The 19,164-nt window shown below is 54.2% G+C and overlaps 6 protein-coding genes and 1 non-coding gene across 7 annotated transcripts; 3 read left to right on the top strand and 4 right to left on the bottom strand.

The window, feature by feature from the left end:
- The first annotated feature begins 461 nt into the window (after positions 1–461).
- EV422DRAFT_540574 (auxin efflux carrier) lies at positions 462–3,067 on the top strand. The gene is made up of 4 exons (XM_053071153.1): positions 462–1,118; positions 1,433–1,563; positions 1,628–2,546; positions 2,622–3,067. The coding sequence occupies exons 1-4, from the start codon at positions 893–895 to the stop codon at positions 2,792–2,794; spliced, it is 1,449 nt and encodes a 482-aa protein (XP_052922681.1). The 5' UTR covers positions 462–892; the 3' UTR covers positions 2,795–3,067.
- A 128-nt stretch (positions 3,068–3,195) lies between these two features.
- Positions 3,196–4,969, top strand: EV422DRAFT_540571 (uncharacterized protein). Its single transcript, XM_053071152.1, has 3 exons — positions 3,196–3,615; positions 3,690–3,970; positions 4,047–4,969. Exons 1-3 carry the CDS (start codon positions 3,498–3,500, stop codon positions 4,674–4,676), a joined length of 1,029 nt encoding a protein of 342 aa, XP_052922680.1. The 5' UTR covers positions 3,196–3,497; the 3' UTR covers positions 4,677–4,969.
- Positions 4,970–5,695: 726 nt separating this feature from the next.
- On the bottom strand, positions 5,696–7,976 carry EV422DRAFT_499712 (peptidase family M41-domain-containing protein; the record flags this gene model as incomplete). Its single annotated transcript, XM_053068100.1, has 2 exons — positions 5,696–7,596; positions 7,706–7,976. 2 exons carry the CDS (start codon positions 7,974–7,976, stop codon positions 5,696–5,698), a joined length of 2,172 nt encoding a protein of 723 aa, XP_052922679.1.
- A 2,280-nt stretch (positions 7,977–10,256) lies between these two features.
- Positions 10,257–10,329, bottom strand: EV422DRAFT_t119. The gene has a single exon. It is a non-coding gene; the product is annotated as a tRNA-Ala (tRNA).
- On the bottom strand, positions 10,326–11,615 carry EV422DRAFT_540565 (uncharacterized protein). The gene has a single exon (XM_053071151.1). The coding sequence runs from the start codon at positions 11,329–11,331 to the stop codon at positions 10,603–10,605; it is 729 nt and encodes a 242-aa protein (XP_052922678.1). The 5' UTR covers positions 11,332–11,615; the 3' UTR covers positions 10,326–10,602.
- A 129-nt stretch (positions 11,616–11,744) lies between these two features.
- EV422DRAFT_540564 (Alpha/Beta hydrolase protein) lies at positions 11,745–14,319 on the bottom strand. Its single transcript, XM_053071150.1, has one exon. It carries the CDS (start codon positions 13,906–13,908, stop codon positions 12,067–12,069), a length of 1,842 nt encoding a protein of 613 aa, XP_052922677.1. The 5' UTR covers positions 13,909–14,319; the 3' UTR covers positions 11,745–12,066.
- Positions 14,320–16,753: 2,434 nt separating this feature from the next.
- EV422DRAFT_213052 (ankyrin repeat-containing domain protein) lies at positions 16,754–18,539 on the top strand. The gene is made up of 2 exons (XM_053065402.1): positions 16,754–17,941; positions 18,010–18,539. The coding sequence occupies exons 1-2, from the start codon at positions 17,217–17,219 to the stop codon at positions 18,494–18,496; spliced, it is 1,212 nt and encodes a 403-aa protein (XP_052922676.1). The 5' UTR covers positions 16,754–17,216; the 3' UTR covers positions 18,497–18,539.
- The last annotated feature ends 625 nt before the right edge of the window (positions 18,540–19,164 follow it).

The raw sequence follows: 19,164 nt of genomic DNA, 5'->3' as shown, positions 1-19,164 counted from the left end.
ACAGCAACAACGGCGAGAATGGAATGCTCCCACCCCCTGTTGACGGCGTTGCCTATGCCACAGCCGACGCTCTGACTCCGGCAATTCAGGCTTTCGGAGCGACACAAGGGTATGCTGTTGTCAGGCGGCGCTCCAAAAAGCGTGGGAACACTATTTCCACTATCTACTATCTCTGTTAAACCCGCCAAGGCCATATCCTTATGGAGAGTAGTACGCTGCAGTGTGAACATAATTGTATGCGGGTGTAACTTGTTCGCAATTGCAAAAGAGGTCTCGGGCTAAGAGGTGTCGTTTTAGCTGCTCAGAGGGGTGTCGTTTTAAACTGGCTACACCCGGTGTCGTTTTAGCATTTCCCAAGATCTGACTGGAAGTGTATAGTGGGAGCGTTCTGACACCGAGCGGATTTGCGGTTTCGAATGGAATTCGTGAACAACAACAACACTGAGGGGACGAATGGGGGGTTGCGCCTTGGAGCGTACTCGGAAGATGTCAGAGGGGGTTACGGTCCACTTTCTATGTAGTGGGCTGAAGGGAATCATTCGTTAGGCCACTTTCAGCGGCGGTCTACGTCACCGTTTCAAAGGTTTCAACCTTCAGCCTCTACATCTTGTGCCATGTGGACAGCGCTCAGCATCTTCGGCCCTGCTCGACTCCCCAACTCCGACCTACAGTAGTTTACACGACATATACAGAACGGCACCGGCACCACATAGGCTAACGCTTGAGCAGTTCGCTAATATAGCGTCGCAAAGCGCATTCATCCAGACGCGCTGGTTTGGTTTGGACACCCATAACAGGGACCAGGCTTCGATAAACACCTCCGGCTCAGTAAATCTGGAGCCCGAGCACAGCTCACGCGATCACAACCACCCCGTGCGGAACCTCACTCAACATGGTTGCACCCCTGAGCCTCGCCCTAGCGGCCGTGCAATCCCTTGCGGCCGTCGCGTTCCTCGTCCTCGCAGGATGGGTCTACTCGCGCTCGGGACACTTTCCTCTATCCATGCAACGCGACCTCGCACGTTTGGTTGTTCAGCTGCTTGCGCCGTGTCTGTTGTTTGTGTCGATTGCACATACGATTAGTTTGGAGGAGTTTATTCTTTGGTGGCCGATACCGGGTGAGTGCCGCGAGCGTTAGCGAGGTTGGTTTGGTCCGGCAGTCCGATGGTCATCGAGGAAGCGAAGGCGGACTGCGGCGAGCGGAGCGAGTTCTTTGCGCCAAAGGCGCAATGCTCGTGATTACGGCTCTTAGCGAGCGAAGCGAGCATCGCTTTACACCGAAGGCCCAGTACTCCCCTCATCCACCCAGCCGAACCTTCTTGTCGAGCGGCATCCGCCCATCCAATCACTCACCCAATTAGCCACTCACTCTTTGCTCCCCATCCATCGCTCCGGTTAACCATCTAACCAACCATCCGTCGCTTCGTTCTAGCTCTGTTTATCGCAAATACGTCGATCGGAGCCGGGCTGTCGTTTGTTATCAGCAAATATTTGGGGATACCGAGAGGGCGGATGCGATTCATCATGTCGGCTGTGATGATGTCGAATACAAACAGCTTGCCGGTATGGCACACTGGTCAGAGTCTTGAAAGCTTACTATAAGATCTAACGCATATCCCGTCTGCAGGTCGGCATCATGCATTCCCTCGCACGAGATCCAGGGTCACGGTCCGTTCTGGATCCCCATTCAAAGCACTCCTCGGAACATGTCGCCCGGCGCGGCATTGCATTCGTGTTGTTTTACAGTCTCTTCAGCAATATCTTAAGATGGACTGTCTGCTATCAGCTGCTCGCCAAAAGCCCGCAGGATGCTGCCACTCCGGTGCTTACTGCCAACGACAGCCGGGATACACCGTCCATCGTGGAAACGGCAAGCGAAGACACGGCCGTGGACCAGGAAACCCTGTTCCCTGGCGACGCGATTGTAGCCGGTGTACCCGACAGTGATAGAAACACCTTTGCAGCGAGATGTCGCCGGCGTTCTCAAGTCTTCACCTCCTCAGAAGACCTGCAGGACTTCTTCAAGCAACGAACACCCATTGGACCGGACTCGGACGAACGGAGCCCGTTGCTCCCTCCGCCTGTCTCCAGCGGTGACTTCGTAAACAGCATCTCCCCACCCAGCCCGCGCGAAATCCAAGACAACATCTCCAAAACCCGCTGGGCAAACTTCAAAGAAACCATAAAGGACATCATGAACCCGCCCCTCTACGCCGCCCTCTTCGCCATCGTCGTCGGAATCATCCCACCCCTCAAAGCCCTCTTCTTCGGCCCCGACACGACTATCGACGCGCCACTAGAGGAAATGATCACCGACCCGCTGTATTCGCTCGGCGAGGCGTCCGTACCCATCATTATACTGACCCTGGGAGGGCAGTTGGGGAGCATGCAGGCGGTTGCGGAGGGGCCGAGCGAGGAAGGAGTTGTGAAGGATGCGGTGGTTGTGATGGTGATTCGGATGATGCTTATGCCGTTGGCGGTGGGGGGTTTTCTGTGGACGGCGGGTGATTTCATTCCGTTGGGGCATGATCGGACGTTTTTGATAGGTATGTTTGGCTGTCTTTTTCAATCTTTTTGAAACCGGGGACACTAGCTCCTAACGTATGAATCATTTCCCACAGCAATGATGCTCCTCAGCGCCTGCCCCACAGCCCTCAACATCATGAATATGTCGCAGGCGCAACGAAACCACGAGAACCGCACGGCGCGGCTGCTGTCCTACAGCTATTTAGTGTGCATACCGGTACTGACTGCTTGGGTTGTTTTGTTTTTGTTGATGGTGGAGAGGTTGTAGACGCGGGTGTTTACAGGGCAGAACTATCGTTTTTGGATAGGGAGGTGGGGATAGGATTTTGTAGGAAGGCAGGGGTGTGAAGCGGAGCACTCGTTTAAAGGCACTGTATTTGGCACATGAATGGAGTTCACAGTGGGCTTGACAGGAAGACTCTTTATCGGTAATCTGAAGAAGGCAGAGAGCAATGCGATAGGACCGGACAGCCAACACTTGTAAATTTTGTGGCGGGACGCCATGTAGTGAGAGCCATCATTAGCCAGATTCTATAACGCGTCCGCCGTGTTGTACAGTACATAAGCTGTCCCTGCCATTATGTGAGCGCAATACGCGTGAGGCCACGTGACATGTGGTGATGAGTAAACGCGGACTGCGCATTTGCGTCCTTTGGGATCGCCGGATAGCGGAGCTTCCTCGTAAAATATGTAACGTCGGAGGTGGAGCTTTGCATTTAGTAACCGCCGCAGGCCTCCACCAACTTCCAGTATAGTATTCTACGGCTGGATATCCTCCAAATGAGCAAGTTACTGCCTCCGGTCGGCGGAGCTGCCTCGCCGCCTCTCGCCTCCCGAATACTATATAAGGGGACGAGACGCTGCTTGCCATCCCCAGTTCGTCCAGCTCCAAGAAACCCTCTCTGCTACCCGACCAGCCGAACTTCACTTACTCACGTACCTTTTCAACACAACTCCTATCTGCTCATACCATGGCTCCTATCGCAAAGCAAGAACATTACCGGGTGGTCATTGTCGGGTCAGGCCCTGCTGGCCACACCGCCGCCATCTACTTGGCTCGTGCCAACGTCAACCCTGTCATGTTTGAAGGTATGGACGAATACACACTTTCCGCCGTTTTTTTCTCACGCACTTCTTTGCTCACCATGTTGCGCAAACTCTAGGTTTCATGGCAGCTGGAGTCGCAGCTGGTGGACAGCTCACAACGACAACCGAGATCGAGAACTTCCCCGGTTTTCCTGACGGTCTTTCCGGCCCCGAACTTATGGACCAGATGCGCAAGCAGTCGGAGAAATTCGGCACGAAGATCTTCACAGAAACTATATCTAAGGTTGACTTGAGCGTGAGGCCCTTCAAGCTATGGAGGGAAGGAAGCGATGTGGAGGATAACGACGCCATTTTGGCTGATGCCGTCGTTATTGCCACGGGTGCCACTGCTAAGAGGGTAGGTCTCATGACAGTTCATGCGGAATAGGGAACGAGCCGTGCGCTGACCATTGCACTTCTTCACACCTTTCCAGCTTCACATTGCCGGCGAGGAAACGTTCTGGCAAGCCGGCATCTCCGCCTGCGCAGTCTGCGACGGCGCCGTGCCCATCTTTCGCAACAAGCCTCTCGTCGTCGTCGGCGGCGGCGACTCTGCATCCGAAGAGGCAACGTTCCTCACAAAATACGCTTCAAAAGTCTACGTCCTCGTCCGCTCCAACAAACTCCGCGCGTCGAAGGTCATGGCCGATCGCCTGCTCGCCCACCCGAAGGTGGAGGTGCTCTGGAACAAGGTACCCGTAGAAGCCAAAGGTGACCGTCTCCTCAAACAACTCGTCATCGAGGACACAGTGACAAAGAAGCAAACCACCATGGACGTCAACGGTCTCTTCTACGCCATCGGCCATACACCCAACACCGCCGTCTTCGGAAAGCAATTAGACCTCGATGACGTCGGTTACATCAAGGTCAAGCCCAATGCGGGCGTGCCATCCACATACACAAACATCGAAGGCGTGTTTGCTTGTGGTGATGTGCAGGACAGGACGTACAGGCAGGCAATCACGGCCGCTGGAAGCGGATGCATGGCTGCCCTTGATTGTGAGAGGTGGTTGGAGGGGCAGGAAACGCACACCAAGATCTCAACGCTCACGATCTCAGAATAATACCCCCGGAAACTCTAGCTAGACTGATTTCATCTCAACCCGCCTCATCGCCTCATGACCTGTATATATAGATAGATTAAGTATTTTCCACTCCGGTTTCATGATTTTGCATTGCTTTTCTGTTTTCCGCAACACACTATTCCTTTAATATATGGCCGATTCTTGGAACTCCGTCGAAAATCCATGAAAACGCTAGCAACGCGCATTTAAATCCGGGAGCGGAACTCCATGGATTTGCAATGTGCATGCGTTGGAGGCACTTTTGTCCTGGCCGTTATAATTGTCGGAAGGAGCGTAAACGCATACTGAGGCGGGTCACACTTGGCCTACGGACATGACGAAAAAAGCATATTCTTGCTTACGCTACGCGTTTTCCTCTCACGGCAATAACGCGTTCTTCCTTTCCACAGACCATTCAATCCAGACCAAGGCCCCACATTATCATCAAACTCATATATTAAATGGAAAAAAACATACATGAGAAATCATACAATACAGTATCAGGTTTCAACGCAAAGGAAGGGGTGTATTTGGATAGCGGGAGCACTGCCTGAAAGGACACGGTGTGTATGCGTATGGGTATGCATAAGAATGCATGGGGATTGAGTGGGTGTATGTATCCCGGTGTCGATCGAATCTGCCGACTCCCATGGGATCGGTTCCCCAAGTGTTTCGTGGTCGCAGCAGAGACATATGCAGGGAGAGCGACGCATGAACATGGTGCGGCTGAGAACCGCCCGAAATGGGCTGAGGGAATAGGGTAGGTCGTGGGGTCTTCTCTACATCTTAGGAGCCGGTGGAGGCGTCCCAACATCCTTCCCATCAACATTCAGATCCTTGCCCTCGCGCTGCTTCTTGAGCTCTTCCTCGATCGGGGACGCGTTGGGGTCTTGGAATGGCGGCTCGCCAAAGTATTCGACAAAGTTGTTGCCATCGGACCATTGTCTGTGGGGAGGATGAATGTTAGAAAATCGAATTCTGCAGACGCTAGATCACCGGGTAGCAGAGATCTGAAAGCTTTACCTGGGACCCAACAGCCTCATCATATCCTCCCGTCCAATAACCTCCTTCTCCAGCAACAACTTTGCAACCTTATCCACGGCATCTTTCCTCTCCGTCAACAGCTTCACAGTGCGCTCGTACGCCTTAGCAATGATACTCCTCACTTCCTCATCAATCAGGCGGGCCGTCTCCTCAGAATACGGCTTCTGGAACGACTCCTGCTGTCCGTTGGGGTTTCCGTAGGAGATGTTGCCGAGACGCTCAGTCATGCCGTAGGTCATCACCTGGGCGTAGGCCATCTTGGTCACACGCTGCAGGTCGTCCGAGGCGCCGGTGGTGATGTCAGGGAAGAAGATGGATTCGGAGGCGCGACCGCCGAGGGTCATGCACATCATGTCGAGCATTTGGGCGGTGGAGTGGAGGTAATCTTCTTTGGGGAGGTACTGGGCGTAACCGAGGGCGCCGACGCCGCGGGGGATGATGGAAACTTTGAGGAGGGGGTGGGCATGTTGGAGGAACCAACCGGCGACGGCGTGGCCGGCTTCGTGGTGGGCGACGATGTTCTTTTCTTCGGGGGATAGGACGCGGGTCTTCTTCTCCAGACCTGCGACTACTCGCTCGATGGCGGCTTCGAAGTGCTTTTCGGTCACCGAGTCAGCAAGGTTACGAGCGGCGATGAGGGCAGCTTCATTGCAGACGTTGTGCACGTCGGCTCCGGAGAAGCCGGGTGTCAGCGCCGCGAGCTTCTTGGCGAGCCGCTCAATATCCTCGTTGGTCTTGATGGGGCGAAGATGGACTTTGAATATCTCGACTCGTCCCTTAATGTCGGGACGGTCGATGTTGATGTGCCTGTCGAAACGACCAGGACGCAACAGAGCCGGGTCCAGGACGTCTGGCCTGTTCGTACCGGCGAGAACAACCACGTTCTCGTTGGATCCGAAACCGTCCATCTCGACCAAAAGCTGGTTGAGAGTCGATTCACGTTCGTCATGACCACCGCTGGCGAATCCTCCCTTGCCACGGGCCTTTCCGATGGCGTCAATCTCATCAATGAAGATAATGCATGGAGCATGCTTCTTGGCGTTGGTAAACAGGTCACGAACACGGGAAGATCCGACACCGACAAACATCTCAACGAACTCGGATCCCGATACACTGAGGAAAGGAGTTTCGGCCTCTCCAGCGGTCGCTTTGGCAAGCAGGGTCTTTCCGGTTCCAGGTGGGCCAGACAAGATGGCACCTCTGGGAATCTTTGCTCCGAGACGTTCGTAGCGCTTGGGATCCTTCAGGAACTTGACGAACTCCATAATCTCCTCCTTCGCCTCGTCCATTCCAGCCACATCCTTGAACTTGACCTTCACGTCAGTCTCCTGGTTGAACAACTTTGCGCGAGACTTTCCGACGCCGAATATACCCTGACCGGCGTTCGAACCGCCCATCGCCCGCCTCGAGAGCCACAACAACAGACCTAGCGTAAGGACCGTGGGTGCGAGGTTGATCAACAGCGAAGTAGCCGAGACCTCATTGGCGTAAGTAACGGGAATACGTTCGCGAGGTGGGATGCCAAGCTCGCGCTGTGCGGCCTCAAGCTGGTTCTCAAAGGACTCGGTGGATCCGATCGTGAAGTAGTAGTGAGCCACGTGGGCGGGCATTGCGCCCTTCGGGGACGAGCGCAGCTGAGGTGCGTCAGGACGCAGATATACCCGAACGGTGTTGTGATTCACGACTTCCAGATGGTCCACGTAACCCTTCTCGAGCATGTTTGCACGGAAATCCTGGAAGGTGATCTGCTGCTCCTGCGCCATGCCAGAGTACATGTTGTAGGCCAGGAACGCTGCGGGGATCCCATAGAACAAGATCATCTGTGGGTTGATTTTGAACGTATATATCTCGATTGGCGTGTCGGGCTTGTTTTTGCCTGTGAGACGTCAGACGAGAATAACTATGAGCGTTGTAAACGATTATTCGAGTGCTTGCTGCACACGATGTTGTCTTTTTTGCGAAGTGCCCAGCTCCAAAGTACATACCATCACCGCTTTGCTTCCTCTTCCTTCTCCTTTGAGTCTCCTTTTCCTCGGCCTCCTCATCCTCTTCCTCGTCCCTCTTATTTTGCTCCGACTCCTTCTCCTTCTTTCCGTCCTTCTCCTTTGCCGATGTCGCCGAGGCTGATTTCTTCGATCCCTTTGGGTTTACAAAGTGTTCAAACCCTGGCGGGAGCTTAATCTCGATTTTCCCATCGTCCTCCTCGTCCTCTTCCTTCTTCTTATCGCCCCGACGGGGTGAGTTACCCGTAGCCATGCCCCTGCTTTGCCATATCGACTGTCGCTGTGACGGCTGTGCTCCGAGAAGACGCGCTGCTAATTGAGGTTGTAGCGAGGACAGTGGGGAAGCAGGCAGTGGAACTGCTGACCGGTAAAACAGATTCCGCAGGGAGGAAGCTTGAGTGGAAATGGGGGAGGTGCTAAGGAGCCAGCACTTGGGGGTGGGAGCTATGCTTGATGCTCTTCTCCGCACTGCGGTAGCGGCGGAAGATCCCACCGCGGTGGCGAGGGAAGCGGACATTTAACGACGATCTGAAGTCCGACTTGTCACCTTGTGCGTATACGGGATCTATCCAAAAAGTGTAACGGAGCTAGAGGCTTTCGTGGGGGTGTTGATGAGGAAGAAAGGACCAAGGGCTCAGGTCTCCTCAGATATGAAGCAGAAAGCGAGGAAAGCGAGTTCTCGACGGAAAGCGTCGTCAAGGCGGATGGCCCTCAGAAAGCCACGCGGAACTTCTTGACTGGCCCGCGGTTCTCAGGTTTCTCCACCGCAAAACAACCCCTCCGGTGGACACCTTGACCTGACAAACCCGCTCCATCACGCAGCCAGCAGCCACAGCAGCACCACGTCCAGATCCCTCAAGCACAGTTCATCCACCTTCGGAGGCGTTACGGCATGTTTTGCACCTCAACTTCACGTATCTCGTCGTATTCGAGATCTATCAAGCAGCTCTGTGCAGGATCTTGATGCGTTTCACCCACGGGTCATCTTGTTGATGAAACGCTTCAAGGTTCTCCATCGGGGCCTCTGGGAAAGACGCGGACTATGCCAATTCGGCTTTTGATATTCAAGAGGAGGAACAAGAGCGCAGAAAGCGAGAAGCTTGGACGCTGGTATGGAAGTTTTGTGATTCCGTACCTCGTCTGCAACCATACAGTACATACTATAAGCTACACGGGGCACCTTTTTGCGCAGATGGAAATGGATGTATGATACACGATCATTTACAATGCCCCTTTAGTCCGGCACGACGGTCGAACACACGCCGGAACGAGAGTGTTTTCGAAAGGGAAGCAGCTATACTTCTGCGGGATCTCACCAGGGCGCTGAACATTATTCGAGCTTAGGAGCATGGGCTCGTAGAAAACCACGTGCGTTGGGCAAGAGGGTTTCCGCCTGTAAAAAATCCGGGAACATCAACTTGGGGAAATAGCTCAAATGGCAGAGCGCACTGGAATCAGCAGGGAATTACGACCACCTTGGGCACTCTTCGGGCAGGGATAAGGCGGGACGATAAAGCGGGATACAGTGTATAGCTTTGCGGTGGAGAGAGTGAAACTGGAGACCAAGCCGCTGGAAGAGATCGGTCGACTCACTTCCGCCGATGTTGGGTTTGCCGCAAAAGTGGAGAATGAGGCAATCTTTCTTGCCGAAAACCGCATGCGCATGGAAGTCCGTCTGATGGTTCCCCTCAAGCGGCCATCCCGGTTCTCGACTTTTGCGGATCGTTTGGCGCAGACTCTCTATCACGGCACCGCCCAGCGGGTATCATCGACATGCGGTGGTGCGACCGGTGGATATGGAGGGTGCGGCGGCGGCGGCGGCAGTGGCGGTTACGGAGGTGGCGGTTACGGCGGTTACGACATGCGCCCAACATAACAGCGGCCCAAACCTACTACCCCCCACCCCACCCCACCCCTGTACAACACTCCCCCCCACACCCCCCGCACACTGCGCCGCCTCCCGCCCGGTTGGCAAGCAGGAGACTGGTTCTGTTCTAGGGCGGACTGCGGCCACCACAATTGGGGGAAATGTGTGGAGTGTAACATGTGTGGAACTCGGCGTACCTATTGATCGCCAACCTCCCTACCACCCAAAAGCGCATCCCTCGCCTCCCCAAGCGCAAACAAGATCACCGCCCAACACAAATCAGGCGACTCTAGCGGGTTTAGCAACCGGCACCATCTCAACAGCACAGTTGCAAGCTTATTTAGCACAACAACAGCAGCAGCAGCCGCACAGATATGATACATGCTCGTACGGGATGAAGAGAACCTTTTGCGATGGAAGTCATTGGAAAAGAGTGGAGGATGGACAACATGAAAAATACAAATGACATCAGCAGAATGAGGTAACGCACACCGTGTTCACATAACGACACTTAGGGCCACAATCGAGCCACAACACGAGACAACGCGGTCCATCTGCGTTCCATACAGCGCCAAAACCTCACACAGTTTGCGCGTTGCGGGATCGTCAAGCATTAGAACGACAGTCCGGCATCCAAAAATACGAACGGACGAGAACAAAAAATATTGGAGAATGGGGGTATCGATCCCCCTGCCTCTCGCATGCTAAGCGAGCGCTCTGCCATTTGAGCTAATTCCCCGTTGTTATTTCCGACGTTTCGAATACAAACATATATTTTGTAAACGTCGAATGTAAACGTCGAATCACTTGAGAAAGTCCACCCAAACGGCCCAACGGGCCATGGGAAAATTCGTCCGAGGTATATCCATTACCAATATGCGTAGTGATATGCCAGTAACTACATTGATGCTGGCAAAAGGCGGCCAAAATCGTTGAGTTATGTACAAGAACAGACACCGAAATTTGTACAGAGGAAGAAATGAAAATCGGCTCGCTACGCCGTGTTTGTCTCTCACGCTTTATCATCGGCCCTCGCCCCTCGCACACCCTCTCCCGCCTCATCCATCTTGAATCCCGCATCATCCAACCTCGGCGTCGCCTGCGCCATAGCAATGAGCGTCGTAACCGGCGTCGTAAGCGCACCCAAAAAGAAAGTGTAAACCGCTTTCCAAATCAACGGGCCCCACCCCATCACATCCTCATTATGCCGCATCGCAGGCCAGAAAGCACACCCGAGCCCAATCCCGAGGCCCCATGCGAGCGGCAAGCACAGCAGCGAGAACACAAACCCGCGAATAAAGGCGTTCACGATCCGTTGGACACGGGCACGACCGCTGATCCCCGGCCCGAACAAGTCCAACGACGGGCGTGTCAACCATGCCCCTAAGCCCGACTGCGGTAATCTCCACCCCTCCACCCCCGCCTCGACAATCGGCCTGACCGTCCCCGCCCGCACATCCTTCCACGTCAACGCGCCATCGAGCACCCACGTCAGCGTGCCCTGGACCAGCACGGTCACCGCGGCGTCGCCCGCGAGAGTGTTTGGGAAATTCCAGAGGAAGGAAGGGCTGTTTTTATACATTGCGTAGGCTATGGCGAAGTTGATGCCGGCGTCGAGGAAGCCGGAGCCGATGGAGTGCATTAGCAGGACGTAGAGGGTTTGGCGGGTTGTTAGCGGAGGGAAGAAGGGGCGGCGGGTGGGTGGTGTTGATGGTGAGCTTGGGGAGGTTATTAACGTCATGGTGAGCTTAATGTACTATCGACTGTATTTGCAAGGTAAGTTCTCGGCAGCCTTGTTGGACGGAAGACTAGAATGTATAGGAATGGCTGTTGTTGTCTCCTGCGCTGAAGTTTTAAAGTCGTTTCCGCCAGGGTATTCAGGTCGTGTATCGGGACAAGAACTTCGCTTCGACAGGCACAAGAACTCTCTATATATGTACGGTCTTTCCGTATTATTTATGTACAAGGGATCGGCGGCGGAGACTGTGCCGACAAAGCAATGGGTGGCAATGGGTGAAAGTCTGGGTGAAAGGGGACGAGCAAGCCGTATCGAAAGACTCGAAACACGCAGGCGTCACCGCGGCAGATCCCAATGGCGATCCTCGCACGTGAATTTGAACTTTACTACGTAGATTTATCGACTCGCGCGATTTCCAAGCTTCTGCTCCGGCACCTTGCGAGAAGAGCAGCGCGCGCATCAACAGTGATCAGGAGAGACTGGTACGAAAGGGAAGACCGTTTTCATGGCAGTAAGATGTAGTCTGGGATGAATATTGATACAAAAATCATGCAACAGAGTAAGTACTATGCAACTCAAAATTGAGTGAACTTGTGAGGTTCTATCTAAATGTGTATATATACGCCGCTTACGAAGCGAGGAGACCGGAAAGAGATCGAGGTAAGAAGTATAAGTTCGCAGACAAATACGCCCAACACCGTGCAGATGTTCTGTAAACAATACCCGTCCTCAACGTCCTCATAAGGAGGCATGGGAATCGATCAAGACGCCGTTGTCCACCAAAATCGGCTCCAAAGGATGTCCGACCTCCAACTCATCCAAGAAGCGATTGATCCTGGCCATCGCACTGGTGCTTTCCTTCAACCACCCCATCATGATCCACACATGCACCATATCGGTGAACATTTCATGCCGAACCCAGCCGTGGGCACCCTCCCGGCCGACGTTGTCGCGGTCGTATTTGTAAGCGAGGGCGAGGGAGTCGTCGCGAAGGACTTCGGCCTCGCCGGCTTGTACGAGGATTGGGGGCAGGCCAGCGAGTGATTCGGCAAAGATGGGTGAGACGAGCGGGTGGCGGGTGAATTGCTCGACTTTGTCGCGGATGAACGATTTGGCGGCTTCTGCATCGGAGGAGGCGGAGGGGGAATCGCTGTGGAGATGTTTTGCGGATGGATAGAAGTTGACGAGCTCGGTGGCGGATTTGATCGAGTCTTCGCCGTAGAGGTACATGTACACTGGGTGGGGAAGGCCCGGGACAATATGGTCGTGAATCTGGCGGGCATTCGAGGGTAACCAATCGAAGCTTGCGTTCGTCAACCAGGACTCTGATGTAAATGCCAAGTCGACCCAAGGGCTCATCAGCGTAGCTCCAGATGGTAGGGGAACGAGATGCTCGCCGCTCGGGGAGCGAAGGTATAGGTTGAGGTAGTTAAGTAGGCACATCACGAGGCCACCGCCTGCCGAATCACCCATGAGGACAATGTCGGCCGGGTTGACGGGTTCGTGGGTCGGGTTGAGGTGCTTGAATGCGGCGTGGTGCGGGTTGATGAGATAGAGGTAGCCGGCAAATGCGTCGTGCAGGGAGGCGGGGAACGGATTCTCCGGAGCTAACCGGTACTCAACAGCAAAGAGCTTGCAGTTGGCTTCCTTGGCGAGACGCCCAGTAAGAATGCGATAAAGCTGGTTGGTGCCTCCGATGTACGCGCCGCCATGGAGATAGTAGATGACCTTGTTCCGAAGCTTGGGCAACTCTGGCTGCGGTTGATAGTCCGCATTCTCGTCGGAAAACCAGGAGCCCAACCAACCACTGATGCCACCAGAGAATTCCTCTGGTTTCTCGTTTTCGACGGCCAGCCACTCTCCCTTCAGTTCGTATTGTCTTGCCGCCTCGTTCCACTTCGTTTCGTTCTCCGGAAGCACAGTCGGGTAAGCTCCTGCTTGCTTGCCCTCTCTCCATTCCGCTCCGTTGTCCTCGAACGTCAAGAGCTCGTCCCTGTTGACGATAAACGACACCTCCTTCAACGCAACACCGGATGGCAGCCCTCGCGTCGTTCCAGCAGCACCCATCCGTCCAGACCAAAGACGCAGACGCGGGATGGAGATACCATGGAACGCAAAGTTGGATCGCAACAGGTAGACACCCAGATGCAGCGCTGTGTTCCAGGACGGCTTGGCGGCGCCAGTCTTGGCAACTTCCAGTATCCCACCAGCGAGTGTTTTGACCTGATGTGAGCCGAATGCTGTTAACACGGCTAACTCGTTCCATGTCGTATGCAGGACGGCTTTTGGGAAGTCGAGGGATGGAAAAGATGGGAGGGAGGGTATCAAGGAAGTGCTGGACGAGGAGGTGAGGGAGGCTGATGCCGATGATGATCCTCCGACAAGAGAGCGTAGGCTCAGTCTTGATGAGTTGCGTGGGAGGCCAGGTCTCGTCTTAGCGTCCTCTGTTGAATCCTCGTCGGATGACGAGTTATAGCCGTCGCTCTCCGACCAGTTCGGGTTCGCTTCTGGGCATTCTAGACACCATGCAGTTGCGAGTCCGTGCAATAGCATAGGATTGGGATCAAAGAAAGCGTCCATGGCTTTGAGGTCACTGACCAGCGTGCGTACGGGGAGCGGAGTTGAGTTCTCTGGTAAACGATTGCTTTGTTTGTGTGAGGTACGAATGTGATACTCGGTTCAGAAGTTTTTTCGCACGTTGGGTAGGTTTTCGGAGATGAAACGGGGTGAGTTTGCGTGCGGTTTGTGTGCGTGGTATATGGCGGTGTTTGAATTGTGGTGCTCGGAGTGCAGTTCCCAAGGAGGGGGAAAGCGGCGAGATGCTCTGCGGGGTTTAGTTGCGTATGTCTGAGAATAGCAGGTTGGGTGAGCCCTGGGACGACAAGGATTGCCTGTTGGGTTAAGTATTGCGTGGGAAAGTGGGCTATTCCAGGTCACAGCACAGCAGGACGGGAAGAAGGAGAAGGAAGGCAGGCGGCCGAGGCATGGATGGATCTGGCTGGGATCTGGGATGACTTGGGAAACACACGCGTCCCGTCCCATCCTCCATTGTTCCTGCGTCAGACTTAATCATCGGCGCGTGCATTCGAAGCCTTATGATTGGGCTCGCTGATGTCACTGAGACGGCTTGAACGCCAAAGCCCCACAGTTTGAACCCCCGCATTGACCTCCGAAACTTGGCAAAAACGCGTCGAGGATTCCGATCGCATTTGATGAACGTGACAAGGCAAAACTGGATCCGCCATCTGCCGTTCGCGTGCCAGTACGGTCACAGATGCAGGTCATATGCCCACAAAGTCGGCGATCCTTCCTCATGTCCCCCGTGCCACGGGTGACGGAAGCATGGAAAAATTGCGGTCCGCGACCGGGGACACGGTAAATATTGACAGGATGTAGCCGTCAAACCTTCGTTGCAGCGGCCGACGCCAATTTTCACGACAGCAAATTTGTCCTTGGGATGCCAGCGGCCAACCTGCCAGGGTCCAGACTCCAGACTCCTGCAGCGATGGAAGAAGAGGTCAACTCACCAACGGGATTAATTCAGCTTCAATGTCGATGGCAGGGAATATGCAAATAGGCGATCCCGCCACGGCATGTTTTGAGGACTCTGGATGGACCGGCGGTTTGTATGCGACCGCAGGGATACGCTGATCTTGGGTCACATCTCCAGGCACGAGAGGAACGGCGGCATCAGGCGTATTTCTCTTTTGAGAAGGGGACCAAGGATTGTGGGGGATACGACATGGGTTCGTTGGCAAACGAGGGGTATGCAGACCAGCAGACGTCCGGCACCCGACGCCTAGATGTGGAAGACGCCAGGGTGCGACGGCCCCTTAACAAAACGTACGTCGGAGACACTCGCCTATTGCACTCGGAGATCATCTTTCAGTTTTACGCGCAAGAAGAGGCTGCTGCTCCGCGCCAGTCATGGGAGATAACCGACGAATCAGGCGGATCCGCCCCAGCTCCGCGTTGGATTCTCGCGCGCTGCCGTTACCACTAGCTTTATAAAACGCCGAGGCTGCCGAATAACTGCCCAACATGCGAAATCAACACATGAAAGAACCCGCAAGGATGAGAGTAGAGTCGGGCCCCTTCTTGAAGACGGCGAACGTCCGAAGCCAGGACTGCGACTAGCAGTAGATTTTGACGATACTGGACATGCGTGCGACAGCTCGGGGGCGTCTGGGTCTATGTATATAGAAGGCACAACAAGTCGTGGCGCTGGGTGTGTATCAGATACGCAGACGATTTACCTTGGACTATATCATTGGCGTCGGCCTGCACGTCCTCACATATGCCATCGCTCACTTGCATGCCGTCGATAACAGATGGCTACATATTGAACAGAACTTCCGCGTAGCCGCGTTTGGGACAGCGCGTCGTCATCCTCTCAGAAGCCTGCAATCGGACACGTTTTCCCATAGGCGTTCCCTCATGCCGTCAACTTTTGACATTCCTGAACATGTCATGGCTTGTCTTGACATGCACTTTTTCTCAGCGTCCCCGAAACATGACTCTATTGAGTTCCTCGACGACATTCCTCTGATACATGCTCAATAACAGGACGGCGGTCTGTGTGGTATCCTGTTGTAATCACTATTCTCGACCTGGGACCTTGTGGGGTACCCACTAGATCGACGACGCGAATTCCCAATCCACCAGCGTTTCCACCACTGGCATGAAGGTGACCTTCCCCTTTGCGTACGGCTGGCAAAGAGCCGAAGCTCACGCTAACAGTGTACAACTCTAGTTCGGTAAATACATCCAGTCCCAGCAGGCAGAATGGGCGGGCCCAGACTACCTAAACTACAAGGGCCTGAAGAAGATCATCAACAGTTTGCAGAAGGATAGAGACTGGTTGGCTGCTACTGGCGCGGGACTGTCGGCGGAGGAGAAGCAGGCTGCGAAGCTGCAGGCTTTGAAGACGGCGTTCTTTTTCCAGTTGGAGCGGGAATTGGAGAAGGTAGTTGGCAATTCTCAGTGACATCTTGCCAGACCACGTTTATACAGAGGCTGCGAACTTTGGACTGAAACTCCGGATTTCCTAGGTCAATACCTTCTATCTGCAAAAGGAGGCCGATCTACAGGCTAGGTTGAAGATTGTGCTGGAGAAGAAGAGGATTGCACAAGGGCGGCAAAAGCGGCTGTCACATGCGTCTTTGATCACTTTGCGGGAGGGCACATTGCAGTTTCGGCATGACTTGACTAAGTTGCAGGTAAGGGCTTTATCCTACTGCCAGATGTAACTTTGCCTTTCTGGAACTAAATAGCGGTGGATTCTGCAGAGATTTGTGGAAGTGAACGCCGAAGGATTTCGCAAAATCCTAAAGAAATGGGATAAACGCTCAAAATCATCCACGAAAGAGCTGTACCTCTCCCGACAGGTTGAAATACAACCATGTTTCAACAGGGACGTGCTCGCAGAACTCACAGATCAGGCAACGACCGTACTGGCCGAAATAGAGCACCTGTTGTCAGAAGAAGATCCCGAAACTGTGACGGCGCTGGAGGCTCATAGTGTTGACCACTCGGCGATTGGCGAATCGATTCTGATCAATGCGTTGAAGTGCAGGAATGCGCTCGCGGTTCGGGAATTCCTGGCGTCCTTGAGAAAACCTAGCCGTGAGGAGGTCTCTGGCGGTGATCGGGAAGCCTTATCGAAGATCTTACTTCGATTCTGCACGAGTAAGGAACCGGAGTGTATCGACCTGTTACTGGAGAGCAACTTGGTGAGCTTGAACATTGCTGACGATATCAGCGGCCGGACATGCCTCCACGAGCTGGCCATTGCAAACCGGGAAGAAACGCTGGAAAAGTTCATCCGGAAGGGCTCCAAAGTGGAGGTCACAGATGCATATGGCCGAACGCCGCTACACTATGCAACAATGAATGGACAAGCCTCCATAACACGGTACCTCATATCAGTAGCTGCAAACATCAACGCAGTCGACGACGATGGATGTACACCGCTGGTGTACGCAATAAGAGCAGGACACGCGGACTGTGTGGAGATTCTGATAGAAAATGGGGCAACGGTGGAACCCATATCATCAACAGCCCCAATTCCGCTTTCCATAGCTTGCGAACACGGCCACAGTCAGATTGTCATGTTACTACTGAGCAAAGGCGCCCAGCTCACCGCGGACCTCAATGGACTGTTCCCTTTACATCTAGCAAGCAGAGAAGGGCATCAGGACGTTTCGCGCCTGTTGCTCTCGCATGGCGCAGATGTGGACGCTGCGGACGGGCTGAATGGGTGGACGCCCATCTTTTACGCTGCGTCCGAGGGCCATCTCGAGTGCGTGCAGGTCTTGTTGGAGGTCGGGGCTCGGATTGACATGGTGGACGAGTACGGATGGACACCGGTCACATATGCGTTGTATCGGGGACATATCAAGATCGCGGAACTGTTGGAGTTGAAAATGGACCCGGGGTTCTCCTCGAAACAGGGCCAGTCGCCTCCGAAAGTGGACAATATTAAGCCCATGGCGCCTAGCGAGCTGTTTTCCGCCGCTCCTGACCGGTCGAATTCGCCTACGCCGATGGATTTGGATCTGGATGAGTTGCCTGATTTGTCGTTACCACCGCCGATCATTCCGTTCAGAATATAGTAAGTTATTCATACGGTGGCGCGAGCATCTACGCGTTCATGAACTAATTCAATTTCCGAATCCTTAGTGGACACGCCTTCTTGGACAAGAAAGCACACATCCGCGTAACGCTGAAAGGACAGTCCGCATCCCATCCTGGCCCAGTGTCACTGAAGGAATCTCAACAAATGACATCGCTCAAGCTGGTCATCAGCGGCAAACCCGAGGTTGGCGTGCCATACCACGTCATCCTCCCACTACAAGACGACCTCGAAGTCCACACCTTCCTCGTGGAAGACACGGCGTCCTTTTCGCTGCAGTTTGACGTTTTCCCTACGTTTGGAACTAAGCCGATCGGACGGGCCGTCGTGCTTCCCTCGCAGATTGCGGCTCTGACGAGGAGGAGATGGGTGGGGCCGGGCGAACAGGAGTCTGCTGTTCTGCCATTGTTTGACCCGCATCTGAGGGTTGTTGGGGAGGTGCAATGTAATCTGGAGATTGTGACGCCTTTTGCGCACCCGAGCTTGCAAATTGGTGGGAAGGTTGAGACATATTGGAAGTCTACCAAGGTATAACATGTCCCTCTTGAGCTTCCTTGAGGCTGGAGTTTAACCCGAGTCTTTTATGTCTGCAGCTCGTTGCGGCCGACAAAGCAGACGGCACCCACTCCTTCATCACCGCCTCATCCCTCGCCGAAGAATACATCCAAGTCGTCGTCCAACTAACCAACGACGGCATACCCGTCATCTACCCACACTGGCGCATCGCGAACCCGGAGAACAGCGTCAAACTCAGCGTCGGCAACTTTTCCTTCGAGCTGGCACGCAAGTCGTTTGAACTTGCCAAGAAACGGAAATCGGAGGCGGCGTCACCTTCTGCTGCACCAATAATACCACCGGTAGGGGCGCCACAGCCGCATCGGTCCCCGTCGTCGGGACTGTTCCCGAGGTCACCGTTGGGGCAGGCGCAGAATGGAAGCCCGACGGAGATATCGAGACATATTTACGATTCCTTCTTGAGCCTTCATGAGCTTCTCCAGGTAATGTCGTGCCGTCCGCACAGAACTTACTGGCGTACCACCCACCTGCATCACGTTACAAACGCGGACGACTAACCACCTCTTTTTACATTCTATCTAGACCCTTCCCCACTCAATCGGCGTGAGCATCCTCCTCAAATACCCCACCACCTCGGAACGCCTCACCCACAACCTCACCCAATTCGTCGACATCAACACCTTCGT

Source organism: Fimicolochytrium jonesii (genome assembly GCF_025526975.1).
Source record: "Fimicolochytrium jonesii strain JEL569 chromosome Unknown EV422scaffold_26, whole genome shotgun sequence".
Lineage (NCBI taxonomy): Eukaryota > Fungi > Chytridiomycota > Chytridiomycetes > Spizellomycetales > Powellomycetaceae > Fimicolochytrium > Fimicolochytrium jonesii.
Note: the sequence above shows the minus strand (reverse complement) of the source record. Positions and strands in the feature narration are given on the sequence as shown.